At 35.0% G+C, this 20,455-nt stretch overlaps 1 protein-coding gene across 1 annotated transcript in view; it reads left to right on the top strand.

The window, feature by feature from the left end:
- Window positions 1-20,455, top strand: part of DNAJC1 (DnaJ heat shock protein family (Hsp40) member C1) — a 191,012-nt gene that overhangs the window by 86,835 nt on the left and 83,722 nt on the right. The window contains exon 8 of the mRNA XM_043480154.1: window positions 10,414-10,577. Within this exon, the coding sequence (XP_043336089.1) occupies window positions 10,414-10,577 (164 nt within the window). The remainder of the gene's footprint in view (window positions 1-10,413; window positions 10,578-20,455) is intronic.

The following is a 20,455-nucleotide window of genomic DNA, read 5'->3' as shown; positions in this document are numbered from 1 at the left end:
AAACTTCATTCCCCTCCACCTACCTAGATTCCTAGAGAAGTGATATGGACTAATGTGGGCACAGAAAACTGTACAAACACTCCTAATATTTAATACTCACTTCACACCTACAAATGTATATAAATACACAGCATGTGAGATTTACAGAATAACTTGCATGCCTTAGCTATTCGTGCAGCCCACAGAAGTCATTTAGCCAAATGAAGCTGGAAAAGAGCAACTGTGTTATTAGTATTCCCATGCAGTTTACACTTTCAATATATAGAAAAATAGCTATGGCAATTACCCTTCATAAAGTGAAAGTCTAGCCTTCTGCCTTTACCTAAACACCAACCATAGTTTGAGAATAAAGGAGGATTATCTTGTCTCCAAAACCAGAGTCCATTACCACTACCTAAATGTGTGACTTCGAGGATTTTATTTTCGTTTCCTTATCTGTCAAAAAAACCATGTGGGACTAGATGATCCCAGTGTTAGTTTTCTATTATTGCTGTAACAAATGGCCACAGATTTTGTGGCTTAAATACAAATGCATTATCATACAGTTATGTGGGTTAGAAGTCAGACATGAGTCTCACTGGGTTAAAGTCAAGGTTATCAAGCAAGGCTGATTCCTTCTCCAGCGTCTCAAGGCCCCCACATTCCTTGGATCATGGCCCCCTTCCTCTTCCTTCAGAGCTAATAATGTTGCATCTCTGATTATTCTGTAGTCACATTTCTGCCTGATCATAATGGGGAAAAGTTCTCTACTTTTAAGGACTTGTGATTAGACTGGACCAACTTGGATAATTCAGGATAGTCTCTCCTATCTTAAGGTGCTCAAGTTTAATCCCATCTGCAAAAGTCTCTTTTGCCATGTAAGTAAAATATTTGCAGGTTCTGAGCATCAGAACACAGTCATTTTTAGGGGACCATTTTTACCTTCTACAACCTTTCGGTGTCTGGGTAGCTTTAGAACAGGGACTTTCTTTATCATCTTTGTGTCTGCAGCATTTAATATAGCATCCTGGCACATAGTAAATGTTTAATAAATGGATGAATGACTAAATAGATGAATTAATGTGTAACCATGAATATTAATGAGTGTTAATATTAACGATGCAGATAACACACTTACGGTTACCAAGGGAGAAGGGGGAAGAGTTAATTAGGAGACTAGGATTGACGTATACACAGTACTACGTATGAAATATAGATAACTAATAAGGACCTACTGTATGGCACAGGGAACTCTTCTCAACACTCCGTAATAGGAAAAAAGTCTATGAGAGTGGGTATATGTATATATGTATAACTGATTCACCTTGCTATACAGCAGAAGCCAACACAACCTTTTAAATCAACTATACTCCAATAAAAATTAAAAACAAAAAACAGAGTTTCAACAAATACAATATAATATTCAGGTAAACTGTATAACTGTTTAAAGCAGACTCTGTTTAAGAGGAGGACATTTAGGATGCTAGAGGATTACGTATTAAGATTGACTGATGTGTGTTTTGGAGAGTAAGGGTGGACAAATGATTATTACTGCTATATTAATATATCCAGAGATGCAAGCTGGATTTACAAAAGGTAGAGGAATCAGAGATCAAATTGCCAACATCCGTTGGATCATCAAAAAAGCAAGACAATTCCCCCCCAAAATTTACTTCTGCTTTATTTGATATGTCAAAGTCTTTGACTGTGTGGATCACCACAAACTGTGGAAAATTCTTAAAAGAGATGGGAATACCAGACCACCATACCTGTCTCCAGAGTTACCTGCATGCAGGACGAGGCAGCAGTTAAGAACCGGACATAGAACAATGGACTGGTTCAAAATTGGGAAAGGAGTACATCAAGGCTGTATATTGTCACCCTGCTTATTTAACTTATATGCAGAGTACATCATGCAAAATGCCGGGCTGGATGAAACACAAGCTGGAATTAAGATTGCCAGGAGAAATATCAGCAACCTCAGATATGTATATGATACCACTTTAACAGCAGAAAATGAAGAGGAACTAGAGAGCCTCTTAAGGAAAGAGGAGAATGAAAAAGCTGGCTTAAAACCCAACATTCCAAAAACTAAGATCATAGATAGCTTCTGGTCCCATCACTTCATGGCAAATAGATGGGGGAAAAGTGGAAACAGGGACAGTCTTTATTTTCTTGGGCTCCAAAATCACTGTGGATGGTGACTGCAACCACAAAATTAAAAGATGTTGCTCCTTGGAAGAAAAGCTATGACAAACCCAGAAAGCATATTAAAAAGCAGAGACGTCACTTTACCAGTAAAGGTCCTTATAGTCAAAGCTATGGTTTTTATAGTAGTCATGTGTGGTTGTGGGAGTTGGACTATAAAGAAGACTGAGAGCTGAAGAATTGATGCTTTTGAACTGTGGTGATGGAGAAGACTCTTGAGAGTCCCTTGGACAGAAAGGAGATCAAACTAGTCAATCCTAAAGGAAATCAGTCCTGAATATTCATTGGAAGGGCTGATGCTGAAGCTGAAGCTCCAGTATATTGGCCACCTGATGCAAAGAGCTGACTCATTGGAAAAGATCCTGATGCTGGGAATCACTGAGGGCAAGAGGAGAAGGGGTGACAGAGGATGAGATGGTTGGATGGCATCCCTGATCCAATGGACATGTGTCTGAGCAAACTCCAGGAGATAGTGAAGGACAGGGAAACCTGTTGTGCTGCAGTCCGTGGGGTGGCAAAAGGTTGGACACTACTTAGTGACTGAATAACAAAACCAAAGATTGAAACAGAAGTTGGTATTATAGCAATTGTTGAAACAGTTTTAATCAAATAAATTAATGAATAAATGAAACTTTAAATGTAACTTTTATATAATTGTTATTTTTAAGTAAAATTGTTACATAAAATTTTTCTAAGCCTTTTAAGACTAGTCGAAAAGTGGAGGTGAAGGGAACCCACATTTATAGAAAGAGAAAAATGTCAAACTAAACCAAAATTCACCTGTGGAGGCAGTTTGAATACACTAATTTCATTGCTTTCATAGTCATGTTTTCATGACAGTTTTTCCAGAATTGTTCAAAGACTTTTGTTCTCCCTAAGAATTTGATAGCGGTTCTCATGCAGATTTAATAATGTTCTTTTAAAAATTTTTTAATTGAAGTAAAGTTGATTTACAGTGTTTCAGATATGCAGCAGAGTGATTCAGCTATATATATACTCTTTCAGATTCTTTTCCATTATAGGTTATTGGAAGGTATTTAATACAGTCCCTTGTGTCATATGATAGGTCATTGTTGGCTATCTACCTTATATGTAATGGTATATATATATATATATTCATATATATTCATCTCAAAGACCAAATTTATCCCTCTTCTTCTTCCCCTGTGGTTTGTTTTCTTTCTTGTTTTCTTTCTCTGTGAGTCTATTTCTGTTTTGTAAAAAAGTTCATTTGTATCATTTTTTCGATACCACATATAAGTTATATCATATGACATTTGTTATAATAATTTGTTATTATTTAATTAAAATAGTATGTAAAGAAACATAATTTAAAAATAGATGAATATCTGAAAACTCTCTGTATGCCAGCAAAAATGTGTAATAGTCTTCTGAAAAGTTTGAAAATTCCCCATGGCTGATTCATGTCAATGTATGGCAAAAACCACTACAATATTGTAAAGTAATTAGCCTCCAAATAAAATAAATAAATTAATTTTTTTAAAAGTTTGAAAATTCATTACCAGGTTATGGTTTCTTCAAACTGAAAATGATGAAACTAAATGCCAGAAAGCTTATTAAAAAAAATACTCATCCTAAAGCTCTGAGTAATAAGACTTTTGTTGCTCATGTTTTGGTAGCAGTTCAGTACTAAATTTAATAGAAAAGGTGAACTGAACTGACTGTTCTTTAACTTTAAGTTAAAGAACAGTCAGTTCAGTTCAGTTCAGTCACTCAGTCATGTCCAACTCTGCAAGCCCATGAATCGCAGCATTCCAGGCCTCCCTGTCCATCAACAACTCCCAGAGTCTACCCAAACCCATGTCCATCGAGTTGGTGATGCCATCCAGCCATCTCATCCTCTGTCGTCCCCTTCTCCTCCTGCCTCCAATCCTTCCCAGAATTAGGGTCTTTTCCAATGAGTCAGCTCTTCACATGAGGTGGCTAAAGTATTGGAGTTTCAGCTTCAACGTCAGTCCTTCCAACGAACACCCAGGACTGATCTTCTCTAGGATGGACTGGTTGGATCTTACAGCAGTCCAAGGGACTCTCAAAAGTTTTCGCCAACACCACAGTTCAAAAGCTTCAATTCTTTGGTGCTCAGCTTTCTTTATAGTCCAACTCTCACATCCATACATGACTACTGGAAAAACTTGACTAGACAGACCTTTGTGGACAAAGTAATGTCTCTGCTATTAAATATGCTATCTAGGTTGGTCATAACTTTCCTTCCAAGGAGTAAGCGTCTTTTAATTTCATGGCTGCAGTCACCATCTGCAGTGATTTTGGAGCCCAGAAAAATAAAGTCTGACACTGTTTCCACTGTTTCCCCATCTATTTGCCATGAAGTGATGGGACCAGATGCCATGATCTTAGTTTTCTGAATGTTGAACTTGAAGCCAACTTTTTCACACTCCTCCTTCATGTTCAACAAGAGGCTTTTTAGTTCCTCTTCACTCTCTGCCATAAGGGTGGTGTCATCTGCATATCTGAGGTTATTGATATTTCTCCCGGCAATCTTGATTCCAGCTTGTGCTTCTTCCAGCCCAGCGTTTCTCATGATGTACTCTGCATATAAGTTAAATAAGCAGAGTGACAATATATAGCCTTGATGTATTCCTTTTCCTATTTGGAACCAGTCTGTTTTTCCATGTCCAGTTCTAACTGTTACTTTCTGACCTGCATACAGGTTTCTCAAGAGACAGGTCAGATGGTCTGGTATTCCCATCTTTTTTCAGAATTTTCCACAGTTTATTGTGATCCACACAGTCAAAGGCTTTGGCATAATCAATAAAGCAGAAATAGATATTTTTTCTGGAACACTCTTGCTTTTTCAATGATCCAGCGGATGTTGGCAATTTGATCTTTGGTTCCTCTGACTTTTCTAAAACCATCTTGAACATCTGGGAGTTCACAGTTCACGTATTGCTGAAGCCTGGCTTGGAGAATTTTGAGCATTACTTTGCTAGAGTGTGAGATGAGTGCAATTGTGTGGTAGTTTGAGCATTCTTTGGGATTGCCTTTCTTTGGGATTGGAATGAAAACTGACCTTTTCCGGTCCTGTGGCCACTGCTGAGTTTTCCAAATTTGCTGGCATATTGAGTGCAGCATTTTCACAGCATCATCTTTCAGGATTTGAAATAGCTCAACTGGAATTCCATCACCTCCACTAGCTTTGTTTGTAGTGATGCTTTCTAAGGCCCAGTTGACCTCACATTCCAGGATGTCTGGCTCTAGGTGAGTGATCACACCATCGTGATTATCTGGGTCGTGAAGATCTTTTTTGTACAGTTCTTCTGTGTATTCTTGCCACCTCTTCTTAATATCTTCTGCTTCCGTTAGGTCCATACCATTTCTGTCCTTTATTGAGCCCATGTTTGCATGAAATGTTCCCTTGGTATCTCTAATTTTCTTGAAGAGATCTCTAGTATTTCCCATTCTGTTGTTTTCCTGTATTTCTTTGCATTGATTGCTGAGGAAGGCTTTTTTTTATCTCTCCTTGCTATTCTTTGGAACTCTGCATTCAGATGGGAATATCTTTCCTTTTTTCCTTTGCTTTTCACTTCTCTTCTTTTCACAGCTATTTGTAAGGCCTCCTCAGACAGCCATTTTGCTTTTTTGCATTTCTTTTCCATGGGGATGGTCTTAATCCCTGTCTCGTGTACAATGTCACGAACCTCCGTCCATAGTTCACTCTGTCTATCAGATCCAGTCCCTTAAATCTATTTCTCACTTCCACTGTATAATCACAAGGGATTTGATTTAGGTCATACCTGAATGGTCTAGTGGTTTTCCCTACTTTCTTCAATTTAAGTCTGAATTTGGCAATGATCTGAGCCACAGTCAGCTCCCGGTCTTGTTTTTGCTGACTGTATAGAGCTACTCCGTCTTTGCCTGCAAAGAATATAATCAGTCTTATTTCAGTGTTGACCGTCTGGTGATGTCCATGTGTAGTCTTCTCTTGTGTTGTTGGAAGAGGGTGTTTGCTATGACCAGTGCATTCTCTTGGCAAAACTCTATTAGCCTTTTCCCTGCTTCATTCTGTACTCCAAGGCCAAATTTGCCTGTTACTCCAGGTGTTTCCTGACTACCTACTTTTGCATTCCAGTCCCCTATAATGAAAAGGACATCTTTTTTGGGTGTTAGTTCTAAAAGGTCTTGTAGGTCTTCGTAGAACTGTTCAACTTCGGCTTCAGTGTTACTGGTTGGGGCATAGGCTTGGATTACCACGATATTGAATGGTTTGCCTTGGAAATGAACAGAGATCATTCTGTCATTTTTGAGATTGCATCCAAGTACTGCATTTTGGACTCTTTTGTTGACCATGATGGCTACTCAACTTCTTCTAAGGGATTCCTGCCCCCAGTAGTAGATATAATGGTCATCTGAGTTAAATTCACCCATTCCAGTCCATCATAATTCGCTGATTCCTAGAATGTCGACGTTCACTCTTGCCTTCTCCTGTTTGACCACTTCCAATTTGCCTTGATTCATGGACCTAACATTTCAGGTTCCTATGCAATATTGCTCTTTTTTTTTTTTTTTGCAATATTGCTCTTTACAGCATCGGACCTTGCTTCTATCACCAGTCACATCCACAACTGGGTATTGTTTTTGCTTTGGCTCCATCCCTTCATTCTTTCTCGGGTTATTTCTCCACTGATCTCCAGTAGCATATTGGGCACCTACCGATTTGGGGAGTTCATTTTTCAGTGTCCTATCTTTTTGCCTCTTCATAGTGTTCATGGGGTTCTCAAGGCAAGAATACTGAAGTAGTTTGCCATTCCCTTAAAGAACAGACATATTGCTGTTAATAATGTCAAAAACTGTCATGTATTTTTAAACGTAGTCTCTCATGGTTACATGCAAAGAATCTTTTAATTAATTTTGTTAACTTCATTACAGTGTTCTACATTGTATACTTTAGAACTAATACATAAAGCCTCAAATCCCCCAGTGTGCATTTCATTTGCCCCCATCCTTCTTAATTTTAAAGACCATCACTGGAATACTGAGTTCATAATAACATTTCCATCTGCTTAATTGAGTAAATGCATCTCATGCAGATTAGCAATAGCTATTTTATGCTGCCTGTTTTTCATGACCTAATTGCTAATCTGCCCTCAAGTCTTCTGCTTTACTGCTGAGACTGTGCAGTGTCCTCTGAGGGGCTACACCAGAGTTACACTGAGCGGGGTGTGGTAGTCTTACTAAAATGGTGTTTTAGAGGGGGAAGTCTGAAAAGGGTAATGTCTTAAAAATAAATATGTATCTTTCTTTTAGGAAGAAATGTGATCTATTTGAAATTTTTGAGCATTTTCTTTACTACAAATTTTTAATCAACTTTATGTTTTCGCTGTAAATAAATTGAATATGTATTGATATAAGGTTTTGTTCAGTGTTAACATTTTATACATTATGAATTTTAATCTAAGTCAGCAGATGTGAGTTCTGAGTACTATAATGAAAACCCATATTGTGAATGGAAAAAAAATGAGTAATTCTATAAAGAAATTAATTGAAAGGTTAAAATTTAGACAAAGAGGGGATCAATGGTAGAAGGAAAACTCAATATTTCCCTTTTTTTTCCCTCTGTACTTATATGAGTTAAGAACAAAAGCTAAATCAAGTAATCATAATCCTTCTTTTTTAAGAAGCAGTTTTTTTTTAATCTGAAGAAACAATTGTTCCAGACATTATGTTTCTCTTCTGGCTTTGTGGTCCCCACCCCATCCCCTAGTGATGGGCTCAAGTAGGGGTGCCAGGGGGACAGTGAGAACGTGGTAGACAGACTTCGCCTCTTGAGGCAGGACGGAAAACAGTCACCTTCCTTAAGGTAACGGAAGACAGATTTCTATAGAAAACTCAGGCTCATGAGGAAAGGAGATGCTAGTGCTGATTTTTAAGTTGATTCCGGGACTGGTGGAGAGAGGACAAAGGAGATAGGGCAGATGTAACCCCAACGGGTTAGAACATTTTTCCTTTGATGATATAGGATGCTTCTGGATGGGAGAGTCCTCTCTGAGATAACTTATGAAAAGGTAATATAACAAGTCACTAACTCCAGTACATTTGGAAACATGACCAAATAAAAACTCTGTACCTTATATAATATTCTGTTGTGTGTGTATACCATATTTTGTTTATTTATTCATTTGTCATTAAACACTTGGGTTTCTTCCAATTTTTAGCTATTGTGACTAATTCTGCTGTGAACTTGGGTGAACAAACATCTCTTTGAGCCCCTGGTTTCAGTTCTTTTGGATATATTTCCAGAAGTGGAATTGCTGGATCATATGACAATTCTATCTTTACTTTTTTTAGGAACTGCTATACTATTTTCCATAGCACCATACAATTTTACATTCTTACCAACAGTGTACAAAGTTTCAATTTCTCTGTATCCTTGCCAGTGGTTTTTATTTTCTGGTGTGTGTGTGTGTTTCTTGTAGCCATTTATTTTCTGGTTGGTGTGTGTGTGTGTGTTTCTTGTAGCCATCCTAATAAGAGTTTCTTTGGAGAAATGACTATTCAAGTCCTATACCCAATTTTGAATCAGATTGTTTGTTGAGTTTTAGTTTTCTGTATATTCAGTATATAATCCCTTATCAGATATATGATTTACAAATATTTTCTCTCATTATATGGCTTGCCTTTTTACTCTATTGATATCTTTTGATACACAAAATTTTAAAATTTTCATGAAGTCTAATTTGTCTATTTTCTTTCATTGTCTATGCCTTCAGTGTCATATCAGAGAAATCAGAGTTTTAGATCTTACACTTAGGTCATTGATCCATTTTGAGTTATATTTTTATACTACCTTTAAATTAGCCTTATATGTCATTTAAGTTACTAATTTCCTTTTATGGCATCAGGGTTTTTTTAAAGTCGCCATTTGAAAAGCTTGGATATACACAGGTACTGATGCAGTATAGGATAAAATATGGTACTCAATACCATGTAATTTCTAGATATGGTAACAACCTTATAAAGTAGAACTGTTCCCATAACACTGTATTCTTAATACACATTTTTTTTGGCCATTTTTTTCTATTAGGCTGCTTATCCTATCAGGTTATAAGATCTCTTTATGTATTCTATATATGCATATCTTCTGTTTGTACTCTGAATTGCAGATTATCTTTCCAAATCTGTTATTTCTCTCTTGATTTGTTTATTCTGTCTTTTATCTTTGTAGCATCTGGGTTTTCAGTCTTAGTTAAGATTTCTGCTTCCTTTAAATAGTATAGTTAGTATTGTAGGTTTCTTTTTCAATATTTTTATTGTTTTGGTTTTTAAATTTAAGTCTCTTATGCAACTGTGATTTATTTCTGGTATACATTGTAAGGTTCTGTCCACTTTTCTATCAAATGAATAGTTATTTGTGCCAGCAACATTTATTAAATCCTTCTTCCACTGAACTGAAATATTTATGAATTCTCTGATCTGTTCTAGGAATTTGTTTCTTTGTATGCCAACATCATATTAATTTTATTATGTTGGTATTATAGTGCATGTAAACACATATACACAGAGGATGAAGAAGATATGGTTCTAAGGATGGATGAGTTTGACAGTAGTGATTAAGAGTAGAGTTGCTTCTCAGTGTCAACGCTAATCAAAAAGGGATTTAATGGAGAGGCCAGTTGATAAACTGATAATCATCTATTGATAACTACCCTGGATGCTGCCAGATTACATTTTGCATTTGTAAAATATTGAAAAGATGAATGTATACCCTGAAGAGCTAGTTTTCTGCCAAGTAATGTGTTAGGGGATATATAATTTTCCTCACATCAACTTTATGAGGTTAGATTTAACTCCCTTTTACAAAATGAAAATGGACACTTGTTCTAAGGGTTAAGTTACTTGCCCTGTATTATGCAACTCTTAGGTAGTAAAGGTAGGATTAAAACACTAATGCCCAGGCTCTTGTCACTATGGCTAAATGAAGTGTTTCATGAACAATACTTTGAAAACTAAAGATACACACAAATTGATATGGGGATTATATAATAATCATCTGTCATCAACATCTATGAGTTTTATTTTAAAACAATGCCATGGATAATGCACAATAAAACTTAAAGCTGATATAAGTAAAGTAATTCTATTTTTATAAAAGAACAATATATATTGTATGTTCTTTCAAGATAAGGTCTGTGAATAAAATTTTAGTTCTTTTTATTATTTTTTTAATTGGTGCTTTTAAACTTTTTTTAGAACAGAAGAAAGTTAAAATAAAAAAACCAAAACCTGAATTTCCTGTATATACGCCTTTAGAAAGTACATATATTCAATCTTATGATCATGGAACTTCTATAGAAGAAATTGAGGAACAAATGGATGACTGGTTAGAAAACAGGAACAGAACACAGAAAAAACAGGTAAATTCAAAATATATATATATATTTATTTGTCTGTGTCGGGTCCTAGTTGCGGCTTGTGGGATCTTTAGTCATGGCATGAGAACTCTAAGTCGTGGCATGTGGGGTCTAGTTCCTTGACCATGGATCCAATCCATGCCATCTGCTTTGGGAGCATGAAGTCTGAGCCACTGGATCACCAGGGAGTTCCAAAAACAGGTAAGTTTTTTTAATTTTGCTTTAATTGAGTAAAATACATGCTGAAAAGTACATAAAATATATTAATAGATATAGAACTCAATAAACTATCTCATGGCAAACCAAGTTAAAACCTTTGTACACTAGTGTATTTAGTTGCAGAGTCAACAAGTAAATAATTCTAATATATATATATGTATTTTAACATCTATATCAATTTCTAGCTCAGCAGCAGAATTATAAACTAGTTACTTTGCATTCTTGCCAACACTGGGTCAAGTCCACCACAGTACGTATAGTTAACATCCATCACCATACATGTTTACAAAATTTTTTTTGTAAACTTTTAAGATTTACTTTCCTAGCAACTTTGAGGTATGCAGTACACTATTATTAAGTATAGTCACTGTGCTATTGCATCCCTATGACTTACTTATTTATACCCTTTCATCCATTTCATCTGCTCCTCACTGTCACAGTCCCACCTCTTTTCTTAAGCTTATTGTTTTTTGGGGGGTTTGTTTGTTTTGTTAAGATTCTTCTAGAAAAGTGAGATCATCTGGTATTTGTCTTTCTCTATGATTTATTTTACTTAGTACAATGCTGTTAAGGTCCATCCATGTTGTCACAAATGGCAAGATTTCCTTATTTTTGTGGCTGAATAATATTCCTGTGTGTATCTGTGTATGTGTGTGTCACATTTTCTATATCCATTCAGCCATCAGTGGACACTTAAGTTCTTTCCATATCTTGGCTATTGTAAATAGTCTACAACAAACATTGAGGGGTGTATATCTTTTCAGATTAGTGTTTTCATTTTCTTCAGATAAATACCCCGAAGTGGAACTTCTAGATCACTTGGTAGTTCTATTTTTAATTTTTGGAGGAAACTCTATACTGTTTTCTTCAGTGGTTGGACCAATATACATTTCCACCAACAGTGCACAAGCTTTCCCTTTTCTTCACATCCCTGCCAACACTTGTTCTTTCTTATACTTTTGATAATAACCATTCTAACTAGTGATAGATGATATCTTGTCATGGTTTTGATTTGTATTTCCTTATTGATTAGTGATGTTGAGCATCTTTTCATGTGTTGAGTATGATGTTAGCTTTGGGCTTGTCACATATGGCCTTTATTGTGTTTTGGTGCATTCCCTCTACACACAACTTTGTTGAGAGTTTTTACCATAAATGAAAGTTTTTGTCCAGTTCTATCAAATACATCTATTCAGATGATCTTACGCTTAATCATCATACATTTGTGACGTTTGTTTTCTTCTTGTAATTGATTTCTAATGTCAGTACCAATGTAGTAGGAAAAGAATATGATTTGATTTCAGTCTTAAATAAATTTAAGGGTTGTTTTGTGGGCTAACATGATCTGTTGTGGAGATTCATGTGTACGTGAGAAGAATGTGTATCTGCTACTTTTTGATGGAATGTCCTGTCCATGTTTATTAATTCAGTTTGGTCTAACATGTCATAAAGGCTAATGTTTATTTATTTATTTTCTGTCTGGATGATCTACCCATTGATACAAATAGGGTATTGATGTTTCCCATTATGACTGTATTGCATTGCTGTCTGCTTATCCCTTTATTCTTTTAATATTTACTTTATAGATTTAGGTGCTCAGATTGACTTTTTTTTTAAATTCATAATATGCCCTTAAAATCCCTCCAAGTGTTTGAGTGTATCAGTAGTTTTTCTTTTTATCACTGAATAATAATCCATTATATTGAATAATAACCCAGGACAGGGAAGACTGGCTTGCTGCAGTCCATGGGGTCGCAAAGAGTTGGACACAACTGAGCGACTGGACTGAACTGGACTGAATTGAATAATCCATAATGGGTTAGTTTGCATGATCTAACATATTATTTCTATAGGAACATATAGTACATACTCTATTTTGCGATTTATCCATGTTCATCTTTCTATAGTTTTCTCTTTTTAGTGCTGAGTAATATTCTAGTGTACAGGTACACTACAGTTTTTAAAATTTATTTATTAGTTGATGGAAATTTTATTTCTTTCTGGCCATTATAAATAAGTCTTCTGTGAAGATTTATTGTATACATGTTTGTGTGGACTTATGCCTTCATTTCCCTTGGGTAAATGCTATGTAGTAAAATGAACTTGCCAAACTGTGTTCCAGAGTGGTGGTGAATTTTACATTCCCACTGGCGGTGTGTAAGTGTTGCAGTTGCTCCACATTTTGGCCAACCTTTGGTGTCAGTGCTGTTTTTAATTTTAGCCATTCTAGTTGATGTGTTGGAGAAGGAAATGGCAACCCACTCCAGTGTTCTTGCCTGGAGAAATCCCAGGGACAGGGGTGTCTGGTGGGCTGCTGTCTATGGGGTCTCAGAGTCAGACACGACTGAAGTGATTTATCAGCAGCAGCAGCAGATGTGTAGGACTATCTCCTTGTGATTCTGATTTTCAATTCTCTGATGGTTAATAATGCTGAACATCTTTTTATCTGTTTATTTGCCATTAGAATATCTTCTTTTATGAAGTCTCTCTTCAAGTCCACAGCCCATGATTGTCTTATTATTGAGTTTAAAGTTCTCTCTGTGTATATAAAACACCTTTATGACCTGTGTATTTTGCAGATATCTTCTTGTTTATAACTTGCTTTTTATTTTAGTAATAGTGTCTTTTGAAGAGCAAAAGTCTTAAATTCAGATGTTCAGTTTATTAAATGTTTTCCTTTGTACTAATTTCTTTTAATGTCCTAGTTAAGAAATCTTTAGGGCTTCCCTGATGGCTCAGTCAGTAAAGAACCAGCCTATAATGCAGGAGACTGCTTGCAATGCAGGAGACACGGGTTCAGTCCCTGGGTCATGAAGATCCCCTGGAGAAGGAAATCGCAGCCCACTCCAGTGTTCTTGTCTGAGAAATCCCATGGACAGAAGAGAAGGGCCTGGCAGGCTACAATCCATGGAGTCACAAAAGAGTCGGACATGACTTAGCGACTGAACAACAACAACAAAAAATAAGAAATCTTTACCAAACCCAAAGTTAGGGATTCTTCCATGTCTCCATTTAAAAGTTTCACTATTTTAGCTCTTACATTTAGGTCTGTGAGATTTCAAGTTAATTTTTGTATATAGTGTGAGGTGAGCATTCAGGAAATACATTCAGAAAATATATTTCTATTTTACTGTTTAGCTACCCAGTCTTCCAGCCCTATTTGTTTAAAAGATTATCCTTTTTGAATTCAGTTGCCATGGGGCCTTTGTTGAAAATATTATAATTGGCCATATATGTGTTGATTTATTACTGGGCTCTCTATTCTGTTCTGTTAATCTGTATATCTGTGTTTACACCAGTACAATTTGTATTGATAAGCTATGTAATAAGCCTTGAAATCAGATAGTAGAAATCCTCCAACTGTTTTCTTCTTTTCAAGATTGTATTGACTATTCTAGTTATTTGCATTTCTTTATAATAAATTTAGATTCAAGTTGTCAACTTGTACAAAAGAGTCTGTTGGAATTTTTATTGCATTTGAATTGATCTATAGATAAATTTGGGGAGAATCTGACATCATAAAAATATTGAGTCTTTTGATCCACATGATATATATCTCTTATCTGCATCTTTAATTTCTCTTAGGAACATATTTAGTCAAATTTATCCCTAAATATTTCATATTTTATACTATTCCAAATTATATTTTTTATTTCAGTTTCTGATGTGAGTATATGGAAATACTATTAATTTTTGTATATTAACCTTTTACCCTATAACTTTGCTACATTTAATTATTAGTCATAGAAGCTTTCATGAGGGATAGGTCTATAATTTTGTTACATTTTAATATTTTTGTGTGCTTTTCATATCAGGTGATAGTGGCTTCATAGAATGCATTGGGAAATGTTCCTTTTTTCTACAAGTGTTTGTGTGGCATTGCATCTATTTTTTTCTTTAGGTAGCTTTGGCAGTTTGTGTCTTTGAAGGGGTTTGATTATTTCACCTAAGTTGTTGAATAAACTGGCATAAGTTTTTTATAATATTCCTTTATTATCATTTTAATATCTGTAGTGACATCTTTAGTTTATCATATTGGTCATTTGTGTCTTCTGTTTTATTTTTGGCCACGGTCTCTAGAAGTACATCCATTTTACTGATTATTCTTTAGAAATCAACTTTTGGTTTCATTGATTTTCTGCTATTAATTTTTTCTTCTACTTATTTGAGGTTTTACTCTTTTTCTAGTTTCTTAAGGTGGATTCTAGGTCATCGATTGGAGAACTTCCTTCTTAGTATTAATAGTAGAAGTTTTCTTTGAACACTGGATTATTTAAATGTAGAGCTTTTTAGTTTGTATTTTCTTATATATCTATATATTTGTAGTTTTAGCTATATCCCACAAATTTTGATGGCATGTATTCATTTCATTCAATTCAAAATAGTCTAATTTTCCTTGTGAATTCCTCTTTGACTCATGTTTATTTTCCTAAAAGATAGGTGTTTTTCAGGTATCTTTCTGTTACTGCCTTCAGTTTATATAAATTTTTTTTATTAAGTTTACAGTTTTAGAAATTTGGAATGTTAATTTAATTCATTTACATTTAGTATAATTATAATTACTAATACTTTGGGATTCAAATTGATCATCTTCAGGTTCGCTTTCTACTTGTCCGTCTTTATCCGTTTCCTCTCTTGCTTTCTTTTGGATTAATCTTTAATTCCATTTCTCTCTTCTGTAGGCTTGGTGTCATATCCTCTTTTGTTCTTCCTTTTGTGGATAATATATAGTATTCAATATGCATCTTATTACAGTCTTGCATGAGTTCCTATTGATACTCCCCAGACAGTAAAATGATCTTTGACCCTTTACTTCATCTATTTTATATCCTATATTTTGTGCTATGTGTTTTGTTCCCCAAAATTTATATGTAAAGCCCTAACTCCTTATACCTGAGAGAGTGACATTTGTAAATAAGGTCACTGCATATGTAAGTAGTTACAAAGAAGTCATACAGGAGCTTTTTGTGTGTAGAACTGTGTGAAAAAACATGTCATTTCCTGAAGTCCTTTGTTTCAAAGCTGTATTATCTTTTCATTAGAATTTTTACCTATTGTTTCTTTGAACTGACCATAAAAATGGGCACACATTATACTCTCAGTGGATACTTGGTGAATTGATCAACTGTCCAAAGTAATTTACCATGGTCACTTCTGCTGCGAGACCATCATAATAGGGAGAGTAGGAGACAAAATACTGGATTCTTAAGATTTGAAGACCTAAGTTCTAGTTTTAACATCACTGTTTATTACCTATATGATACGGATTTTCATTTTCTTATTACTTAACACCATACAAAAAGTGTGAAATTATTTTTCTACCTTAAATATAAAAGTATGTATGTTAAAACATTTTGTAAACTGAGAAACCCTAAAACATAAAGTTTATCTTTTATCCATCCTTCTTTTGGATCTTCCTGTCATTTTCAAAGTTTTCATCTACATTAAAATTTTTATTTTGTCCTTTTATTAGTGGAAAACAAATGAAGAGAAAGATGTGTCCCAGCTGACCTCTATGTTGTTTGTATTAAGAAAGTTGATTAACTTTGTTCAAGAGATTCTCTGATAATCTCCCTAACTAGTTTTTGTTTTGTCCAGTATATATTCAGAGTAGTTTTAAGTACCGTGTCTGTAAGTTTTTTTTTTTGTAAGTTCTTATAAAATATTGCTTTTTAAATCATGTAATGGAGAGAGGATTTTATCATTATCATCATCCTCTTTACATCTTGTGTCAGATATTGTCCCATGTTCTACTGTATATCAAGTTGCTCATTTAACTCTCATAAGAACCCTAAGTAAGTAATATTTTGCCATCTGGAAGGAATGTCTGATTATCAGGAAGACTGTACTATATTTAGTTCAGTCATATGCAATTGCTGTTTTTTAAGGAAAAAACTTTCATTATCAGGAATTTTACATGGCTCAACCAGTGTAAGTAAATAGGCATTAATCCATCTATGGAATTTCTTAACCTTTTTAAGCTCTTGACAGGGTTAAACCCAGGTAATTTCTCCCAGAATTAGCCATAGCTTTCATTAGTGGCAGTGCCAGTAGCACTTTGAAGCAATAAGTGAAAGATGACAAATATTCAGAGTAGGAATATTGGATGAAAAGTGAAATGTAAAAAGTTATTTCTGAGTATAATTGTCTGACATAACTTTGTCATAGTCATTTTTTAAAAAATTTCTTTAACAGTGTAGTTAAATATTTTTAAGTCCAATAGCAGATGTCCCAGGTGACTCAGTGAATAAAGAATCTGCCTTCAATGCAGGAGATGTGGGTTCAATTCCTGGGTCAGGAAGATCCTCTGGAGGAGGAAATGGCAACCCACTCCAGTATTCTTGCCTGGAGAATCCCATGGACAGAAGAACCTGGCGGGCCAGCATCTGTGGGGTCATAAAGAGTCTGACATGATTGAAGATACTGAGCATGCATGCTGGAATATTAGATGAAAAAATAAATGTAGTTACTTCTGATTATAATTGCCTGACATAAGTTGGTGATAGTCATTTTTTAACATTTTTTGAAACAGCGTAGTTAAATATTTTTAAGTCCAATAGCAGATGTCAGACATTTTTTATGTGAAAACAATCATTCATGTGTATGATTTTAAAAAGTGAGGTTTTAATGAGCCAAAATAATTTCCCACCATAAATATTATAACAAATAAGCTCTTTTAAAATAGTTTCTTCTTCATCCCCCTGGTGACCTAGTGGTAATGTTCTACAGTGTTTTATGTAGGAGACCTGCATTTCATTCCTGTTCTCGTTATCTCTCTCCCTGGGGCTGCAATGAATAAAATAAGAAATAAAATCACTATCCTCCATCCTTATTGCCATGGGCTGTACCTTGTCAGATTTCATAAGCTAAGCTAGATGGGGCCTGGTTAGTACTAGGATGGAACACCTCAAAACAAAGTCTGTGGAACACCCATCTTCTATGTAGCCACTATTTCATCTTCCTTGAACCCTTGTCTTAAAGTCATTATTGCACTTTCCTCTTTACTGTTTGATTGATTTACTTGCTTTAGGGGGGAAAAGAAAGGTCTTTAAAGTAAACGCATTTCTAGTCATTTAAATCAATGCATTTATTTATTTTCCCTTTTCAAACTTGAAAGACTGTTTAATTTAAAAGGTGTTTGGCTGTATTCTTGGAAAAGACAGTATTCCAACTAGCATTGTGTTTTATTGTCTAAAAGTTTGTTTTCTCAGGGACTTCTCATTTTATTTATCTTGGTCAAGTATTCTCTGTTTCTATTTGTCTTGAGAGATAGTGTTGCCCTTGTTATATAAATAATATACAACACATGGTATTATTTTTAAAATACATATAATGTAACTGTGTGAAGATTCAAAACTTAGAATTGTTTCCTTAAAACCTCGATTACCTACATAGCCTAACTTTAAATTTTAATTAAAAAAAAAGTCAAATGCTAGTAATTTAAATTAATTAGGTCTTTGTGTATATGTGTATATATAAAATATAATGCCTATAATTCAGTTAAAAATGCACTGATGTTTTAACCATGAATAAACTCAATCTGCCTATTGCTATTGCATCCAAAACACACCCAAACACACCTTTCATAATTAAAGATGGTACATGCATGCATGTACCCACACACACTCAAACATACGTGCATACCTAAGTTTTCTAACACACTAGTTTTCTTTCTTTCGCCTTCTTCCTTCCATTTTTCCTTCCTTCCTCCATCCTTCCTTCCCTTCCCTCCTTCCTTCCTAGTGACATTTTACACAGAACCCCAATATATGAAAGACAGACACAAAAGGCTGAGAGCTTCTCTGGTTAATGTCAAAATGAGGGAGGCTAGAGCCCCATCCATCTAGCCTCTTCCTCATCCCATAAGGCAAGATCCTTGGATAAACCCTAAAGTTGAAAGAAGCGTGGCTGCGCTGCCCTCCTCAGTTTCACATTCTTCCATTATACACAGAAACTTAATGTTCTGAAAGAGTTATGGTGAGTACAGAAAAATGAGTAAAAAACAACAGAAATAAAATCAGGTTATTTTGAGAAAAGAGATACTTGAATAGAGATAATAGGTGTGTGAATATAAAAAAGAGAAAATCATTTAATTGATAAAGAAGGACATATATGTCTTTATCAGGGAAACAACTTCCAGAATGTTGTCCCTATTTTAAAAGGTTGATGGTTGCTGTGAGCATGGGCCTGAAAAGTATTCAACAATGACTTTTGGTGTTTTCTTATTCTACCATTACGTCAAATCCTCTTCATTTCTGTTTAGAATGACTTCAAACCAAAACTAAACCCCCAGAGTCATAGCAGTCAGTTCAAGAGGGATGGCATATTTTCTTTATGAAATATAATGCATTTTTATGTTAAGTATTCCAGAGTTTATCAAATTTATATTTTAGTACCATTTAAGATAATAGTCCCTATATGTCATCAATGATATTTCAGAAAGTCATTTTTAAAGTATTTTATACTGTTAACTCATTTTAAAATAGTCATCTTCATAAAAATTTTTAGAATACCCCATGGGAGTATTCTCTATGGGAGTGGTAGGTTGATAAATTTTTTTTAAATCAACTCTTTGGAGAGAAAAAAGAAGCCTCTATTTTAATATTTTCCAAATTAAGTGGTAATTTACTCCCATCATGGCTGATTTGTAATTGTCAACAAGAAGTCACTGAAAGTGGAGTTGGAAGAGATGTGCAGTAGTAATGTTACCATTCTGTAATATTCCCATCATGTAGATAAACTTGATGTGTATCCTCAAGGGCATAATAATAAAATAAGTAAAATAATTAGGAAGGAATGAATCTTGACTATTATCTTTTTAGTATAATTTAATTATTTGTTTGCATTGATCACCAAAGAAGGCTTTCTTATCTCTCCTTGCTATTCTTTGGAACTCTGCATTCAAATGGGTATATCTTTCCTTTTCTCCTTTGCCTTTCACATCTCTTCTTTTCACAGTTATTTGTAAGGCCTCCTCAGCAACCATTTTGCCTTTTTGCATTTCTTTTTCTTGGGGATGGTCTTGATCCCTGCCTGCTATACATTGTCATGAACCTTCATCCATAGTTCTTCAGGTGCTCTGTCTATCCGATCTAATCCCTTGAATCTATTTGTCACCTCCACTGTATAATCATAAAGGATTTGATTTAGATCATACCTGGTCTAGTGGTTTTCCTTATTTTCTTTAAGTCTGAATTTGGCAATAAGGAATTTATGATCTGAGCCAGTCAGCTCCCAGTCTTGTTTTTGTTGACTGTATAGAGTGCCTCCATTTTTGGCTGTGAAGAATATAATCAATCTGATTTCAGTATTGACCATCTGGTGATGTCCATTTGTAGAGTCTTTTCTTGTGTTGTTGGAAGAGAAATGGTATGGACCTAACAGAAGCAAAAGATATTAAGAAGAGGTGGCAAGGATACACAGAAGAACTATACAAAAAAGATCTTCATAACCCAGATAATCATAATGGTGTGATCACTCACCTAGAGCCAGACATCCTGGAATGTGGTCAAGTCGGCCTTAGGAAGCATCACTATGAACAAAGCTAGTGGAGGTGATGGAATACCAGCTGAGCTATTTAAAATCCTAAAAGATGATGCTGTGAAAGTGCTGCACTCAATATGCCAGCAGATTTGGAAAATTCAGCAGTGGCCACAGGACTG

Source organism: Cervus canadensis, chromosome 10 (assembly GCF_019320065.1).
Source record: "Cervus canadensis isolate Bull #8, Minnesota chromosome 10, ASM1932006v1, whole genome shotgun sequence".
NCBI lineage: Eukaryota > Metazoa > Chordata > Mammalia > Artiodactyla > Cervidae > Cervus > Cervus canadensis.
Note: the sequence above shows the minus strand (reverse complement) of the source record. Positions and strands in the feature narration are given on the sequence as shown.